Source organism: Microplitis demolitor, chromosome 6 (assembly GCF_026212275.2).
Source record: "Microplitis demolitor isolate Queensland-Clemson2020A chromosome 6, iyMicDemo2.1a, whole genome shotgun sequence".
Taxonomy (NCBI): domain Eukaryota; kingdom Metazoa; phylum Arthropoda; class Insecta; order Hymenoptera; family Braconidae; genus Microplitis; species Microplitis demolitor.
The window spans coordinates 14443622-14450657 of NC_068550.1; the positions used below are offsets into that span (position 1 = coordinate 14443622).

Below are 7036 nucleotides of genomic sequence, written 5' to 3' on the forward strand. Positions count from 1 at the left end.
GGTTGGCCTTAAAAGTCATCCCTGCAACTTCCCGTTAATTTTATATTTAAGCGCTCAAAATTGTACTTACTCCGAGCTCAAAAATCTGGTAAAAGTTTAATATAACATTATTTCTTAAATTCTAAAACCAAAATACTTTTGAATGAATTAACCGATTTTTACGCGATTGGTGGCATTCGACGCAGTTTTTCAGGCCTCATAAAGAGTCTTTGAGTTTTAATCGATCGAAGTATGAATTTCGATATAATTCAGAAAAGAAATTTTTTTCTGTTTTTTTTTTCGACAACGATAACTCATAAAAGAATGAATCGATTGTGACCGGGCTAGCGGCGATCGACGTGGTTTCTTGATGTTGAGAGCTGATTAGTTTTTGGAATTGATCAGTAGTCGTTTAAAAGTAATTCTATAAAAACCACATTTAAAAAATTTTTTTTTTTGTAGTATTTTTGAGATTTCTCAAAATATACCGATTCGAATCGGTATAAATTGTATTTAAAATCTAAGTTTGGTCGAGCCCTTTCGGATGGCACCAACCGAGATCAAATCGGTCGAGCCGTTCAAAAGTTATAAGAGGTTTACATACAGCCACACACACACACACACACACACACACACACACACACACACACACACATACACACACACACACACACACACACACACACACATAAAGATATACGGACATCACTGCGGAAACATTCGGGGAGACAAGGAGGAAAAAGGAGTAAAATTAATAACTTCCCGATTTTTCAGCGGGATGTTAAAAATGTTGTGTGAAGTACGTGATTAACTTTGAATTGAAGACTTGGACATAAAACGATAATAAAACTATTAGAGATCGGAAAGAGTATATCAAATAATAATAATTATTCAATTTTATTTATTTCAAACACACTTTCTATAAGTTAATGAATCTTAGATTATTAATAATCATAAAATGGTATTTGACGCAATTTATTGTAAATAATTCATTTGTGATTACTAATAATTATTAGTAATCGAAAATGAATTATAACTATAATGATATTGAAGTTGGCTTTAGATAAATGAATTATATCATGATATGCTTGAGAGAATAAATGAATAAATGTCAAAAATAAATCGCTGTCACGATATTTACAAAGAAAAATTTTAATAATTAAAAAAATTTTTGTATTTATACGTATTCGACGCTAATTTAAATAATTAAGATATCCATTCTTTATTATGGTTACTTCAATTGAGTATATGTCAATTATATTTTATTTATTGTTTTTAATTCAAGTAAGTCTTCATGAAAATTTTTTTATCATTTTTTCTAAAGTTTCCAGTTGGTAAGTGTTTATTTAAATTTATCAAAAAATTTTTTATTACTTTATTAATTCTGATTTTATCAATTTACATGAAAATTTAAATTTTACATTTAATGCGATAATAGTTTTTAATTACGAACTTCTGTTAATTTTCAGTTCAGTAAATTTAATTTTTTTTAAAGTATATTTTGAAATAAACATAGTATTTTATTATCGATAAATATTTAAAGTATAATTGAAAAAATTATTTAATATATATTCATCATAATGGATGTAGAATATATTTTGATAGATGGAATACTTACTCCTTTTAATGTTATAAAAATTAATGGTGATGGAGCATGTTTATTTTCTTCTTTATCTTTACTGGTTTACGGTAATGTATTAGTGGCTAATAAAATGAGAAATATTATTGTTTCTCATGTCATAAATTTATTAACAACTGGGATAGATTTAAATCTTATACTGTTATGTCATCTGGCGAGAATTATGATTCAGTAGGTTTATACTTTACCGAAATGTCTAAACGAAACACATATGGATCTATTTGTGAAATTATGGCAGCCGCAGAGATATTTCCATATCGGTTTGAAGTGTATCAAGGTGATTGCATTATAGCTTCCGTTGGTGAAGCAATTCGAGGTGTAAAAAGGTTACGTTTTACGGGGCATGATAATAATGGTCACTACGATGTTTATCTTTCGGTGTTTGCATCAAAAATTACAGGTAATAACTATATAAGTGGGGGTAGTGTAAAACAAAATGGAGAAAATGTGTCATTTTCGGTGCCTAAAAATCAAGAAAATGTGTCAATGAGTTTTTTATCGTATAAATTAATTCCTAACGTTGCTTCATCGTGTTTAAATTTAAATAGTGATAATTATGATAAACAAAGTGATGAAAATGTATCATTTTTAGTGCCTCAAACTCAAGAAAATATATTAGCGGAAGTTTTACTACCTCAATTAATTCCTAACGTTGAATTACAAAGTTCAAGTGAATCAGTTATTAATGATGTGAATCCCCTTCAATCAAATGGGAGAAAAAAAGGAGGAAAAGAGTCAACTATACAATTAGAAAGAGACAATTGCGACAAGCCACTTTAAATTACACTCATCGTTATCCTGATGTACATAGAAAGGCGACAAAAAAATACGCTTCTAATAACCCTCATGTTAGTCGTGCAGCTACAACTAAGTACAACGAGAAACGAATACAAATTAAATTAATGTCTTGGACTTTGAAAGCTTTATCTGGCCTTAGTTATGAACCGAGTATTGACTATCAAAATGATAAAATTGTAAATCTTGGGCATCGATTACCCTGTTCTTGGTGTCGTGCTTTGAAATGGAAGGATGAGGCTGAAGGAATGTGCTGTAGTGGTGGTAAAGTTCAGCTTCCTACTCTTCAACGCTACCCAGAGCCTTTACATAGTCTTTTAACTCATCAGCACCCAATCTCAGAACATTTTCTTTCTTCTCTTCGAAAGTATAATGGGTGCTTTCAAATGACGTCTTTTGGATCAAAAGAGGTAAAGGAGGGTAGTTTTATGCCAACATTTAAAGTGCAGGGACAAGTCTACCATAGGATAGGAAGCCTTATGGTAGAAAATGATCAACAACCATCATTTCTCCAAATATACTTTGTTGGTGATGTTAATCGTGAAAGAGAAATTCGTTGTGGGATCTGTCCTGGTATTAAGCCAGAGTTAATTCACCAACTTCAAAATTTGCTTCATGAACACCATCAATACATTAAAGATTTTAAGGTTGCTGTTGAATCAGTTCCTAAGAATCAGAAAGAGTTTCAGGTTATAATAAATGCTGATAAAAAGCCTCCGGGTGAACATCGAGGTCGTTTCAATGCTCAAATGGCTAAAGAAGTAGCAGTTATCATCGTTGGACAAAATTTTGAAAAGAGAGATATCATCCTGAACAGCAGAGACGATAAGTTAAAGCGAATCAGTGGAATCCATCGCGCGTATGATACTTTACAATATCCTCTGATGTTCTGTCGTGGAGAAGATGGCTATCACATTAATATTCCTAAGCGTGATGAAAAAACTAAGCGTCCTCTGAATAAGACCGTGTCAGCTTCTGAGTTTTACAGTTATAGAATAATGGAGCGTAATGGAGAAGAAAATCATTTACTTTTATTTCGCACTCTATTAAATCAATTTTTGGTTGATATGTATGCGAAAATTGAAACTGAACGACTTAATTGGATTCGTTACCATCAAACAAACTTACGAAGTGAAGAATATGTTCTCCTTAAAGACGCTTTAACGAAAACCGACGGTCAGATAACAGAAATAGGTAAAATGGTTGTGCTGCCATCTTCTTTTACTGGTGGGCCACGATACATGCATGAACGAACTCAAGATGCTATGACTTATGTACGTCATTTCGGACGTCCAGACTTATTTATTACGTTCACTTGCAATCCAAAATGGAAAGAAATGGAAGAGCTTTTAGTTCAAGGCTAAAAATCTCACGATAGACATGACTTAATAGTAAGAGTTTTTCACGTGAAAATTAAGCATATGATGAATCTTCTGACAAAAGGTTGCATTTTTGGCAAAACGAAGTGTCATATGTATACTGTGGAATGGCAGAAACGTGGACTTCCTCACATTCATATCCTTCTGTGGTTAGAAGAAAAGCTGAGACCAGAATCTATTGATAAGGTAATTAGTGCTGAACTGCCTAATCAAGATCAAGATCAAGAACTATATGAAATAATAAAAACAAATATGATTCACGGTCCATGTGGTTCTTTTAATAGAAATTCTCCCTGTATGGTGGATGGTTCATGCACGAAAAAATATCCAAAACATTTTATAAAGGAAACCCAAACAGGAGAAGATGGATATCCTAAAGATCGTCGGCGATTTCCTGAAGATGGTGGAGTAACAACAATAATAAATGGAATTAATATAGACAATCGATGGGTAGTACCGTATAACCCTGTCCTGTGTCGTACATTCAAAGCTCATATAAATGTTGAAGTTTGCAACTCAGTGAAATCAATTAAATATATTTGTAAGTATATAAATTAGGGATCTGATCAAGCAGCATTCACTGTTGGAGATCTTGATGAAGTGACAAAGTATGAAGCAGGACGATACATTAGCACTTCTGAGGCAGTTTGGCGAATACTGAGTTTTCCTATCCACGAGAGATTCCCTCCAGTTGTGCATCTTGCTGTACATTTAGAAAATGGTCAGCGAGTTTTTTTTTAATGAAAATAATATACTCAATCAGATCAACAATTCCAAAACAACTCTTATGGCTTTTTTTGAACTCTGTAAAGTGGACAATTTTGCGAAAAAATTATTATATTGTGAAGTTCCAGCTTATTATGTCTGGAGAAAACACCAGTTTCACAGAAGAAAACAAGGAAAAATTGTGCCAGGTTATTTAGGTATAAAAAAAGATCATGTTTTAGGCAGAGTGTATACTGTCCATCCTACCAATACTGAATGTTATTACCTCCGTTTTCTTTTGCATGAAGTTCGCGGTCCAGAGTCATTTACGGCTTTAAGAACTATAAAAGATGTAATCTATCCTACATTTCAAGAAGCTTGCAGAGTAATGGGATTGCTCGAAGACGATGCTCATTGAGATCAAACTTTAGCAGAAGTCTCAATTTCTGATTCATCTTACAAAATACGTGAATTGTTTGCTGTTATGTTAGTTTTTTGCCAAGTTGGAGATCCGATTAAATTATGGGATAAATATCGAGATAATTTCACGGACGATATTAAAAGACGAATGAGTAGGAATCGCGAAAACTCTGAGTTAGATGTTGATATTGTTTACAATCAATGTTTGATTAATCTTGAAGATATGGTCATTGCTATGTCAGGTAAGACTCTTTTACAATTTGGTCTCACTTCACCATCTCGAGAACAAGAATCTGGTATTAATAATCAACAATATTTGAATGAATTAGCTTATGACACTGATAAGTTAACCGAAGAAGTGATAAAAAGTGTTCCGATACTGAATAAAGAACAGAAAGAAGCATATGAATCTATATTGAATAGTGTCGTTTCTGATTCTGGACGATTGTTCTTCCTTGATGCTCCTGGTGGAACGGGAAAAACATTCTTGATTAATTTGTTGCTTGCGAAAATTAGAAGTGAAAAAAGTATTGCTATTGCTGTTGCTTCTTCAGGAATTGCGGCTACTTTAATTGACGGAGGCAAAACAGCTCACTCGACATTTAAATTACCTCTTGAAATGAATCATTCTGATAATATTCTATGCAATATTTCTAAGCAGAGCTATATGGCTCACGTTATCAGAGAAGCAAAACTGATAGTATGGGATGAATGCACTATGGCTCACAAAAATGCTATTGAAGCTCTCAACAGAACTCTTAAGGATATAAGAAATAGTGACCGAATAATGGGTGGAATAACTGTTGTTTTAGCTGGTGACTTCAGACAAACTTTACCTGTTGTACCACGAGGTACACGTGCAGATGAAGTCAAAGCCTGTCTCAAATCTTCAGTTTTATGGCCTCATGTTAACGTACTGTCTTTGAAAATTAATATGCGCGTTCATATACAACATGATTTGAGAGCAGAAGAATTTTCGAAGTTACTCATTGATATAGGGAATGGACAAATTTCAGAAGTTGACGGACGAATAAGTATTCCGGATAACCTAGGTGATATTGTTGATGATTTAACTACATTAACTGATAAAATATACCCAGATATCAATAAAATTGGAGTTAATTGCTCTTAATGGCTAAAAGAAAGAGCTATTCTGACTCCAACGAATGATTCACTGAATAGCATTAACAACTATCTTATAGAAAAGCTATCAACTAATCAAATGAAGTATAAATCTATTGATACAGTCGTAGAAGTTGATGATGCTGTCCATTATCCTGTCGAGTTCTTACATACACTCAATCCACCCGGAATACCATCTCATATTCTCAATCTTAAAATTGGAGGACCAATAATGTTACTGCGCAATTTGAATCCTCCAAAACTATATAACGGTACCAGACTACAAGTGAAAAATTTACATAAAAATATTATTGAAGCTACAATTTTAACAGGTAAACATGAAGGAGAAGTCGTATTTATTACAAGAATTCCTTTTGTTCCATCTGACTACCATTTCAACTTCAAACGTCTACAATTTCCTGTTAGGGTTTGCTATGCTATGACTATCAATAAAGCGCAGGGGCAGAGTTTAAAATTAGCTGGTGTAGATTTGAGACATGATTATTTTTCTCATGGTCAGTTTTACGTGGCATGCTCAAGAGTCAGTTCACCGGACGACTTGATTATTCTTCAACCAGAAAAAAAGACGAAAAACATTGTTTACAAGGAAGTTTTAAGTTTGTAACTGTATAAAACTGTTAATTTTATTAATTGATAAGTATTGAGTGATTGTTATATTTTTGTTCATTATGAGAAATAAATTTTTGTAAAAAGTTAAAACTTAATTTTTTTTTGTTGTGTATGCCTCCTGGGGATCCCGCAACGTTAAATAACGGGGACGCATTCCAATACACAGTACCTCATGGGTGATGCGGAAATCTGTGAATGACAAATGCATTGACTAGTACTATTTTTCCTGACTAAAAATTTTAAAAATTCACTTCATTTATCGATAAGAAAATATACATTTTGTATTTAATATAAGAAATAAAGATTAAAATTAATAGTGTGCCCAGCGAAGCGGGCGGGTGGCTGCTAGTATATATATATATATATA

The 7036-nt window shown here is 32.8% G+C and overlaps 2 protein-coding genes across 2 annotated transcripts; both read left to right on the top strand.

The window, feature by feature from the left end:
- The first annotated feature begins 3885 nt into the window (after positions 1-3885).
- On the top strand, positions 3886-4915 carry LOC128668037 (uncharacterized). The gene is made up of 3 exons (XM_053740190.1): positions 3886-4299; positions 4351-4513; positions 4641-4915. The coding sequence occupies exons 1-3, from the start codon at positions 3886-3888 to the stop codon at positions 4913-4915; spliced, it is 852 nt and encodes a 283-aa protein (XP_053596165.1).
- Positions 4916-4981: 66 nt separating this feature from the next.
- LOC128668038 (ATP-dependent DNA helicase PIF5-like) lies at positions 4982-6049 on the top strand. The gene has a single exon (XM_053740191.1). The coding sequence runs from the start codon at positions 4982-4984 to the stop codon at positions 6047-6049; it is 1068 nt and encodes a 355-aa protein (XP_053596166.1).
- Positions 6050-7036: the final 987 nt, after the last annotated feature.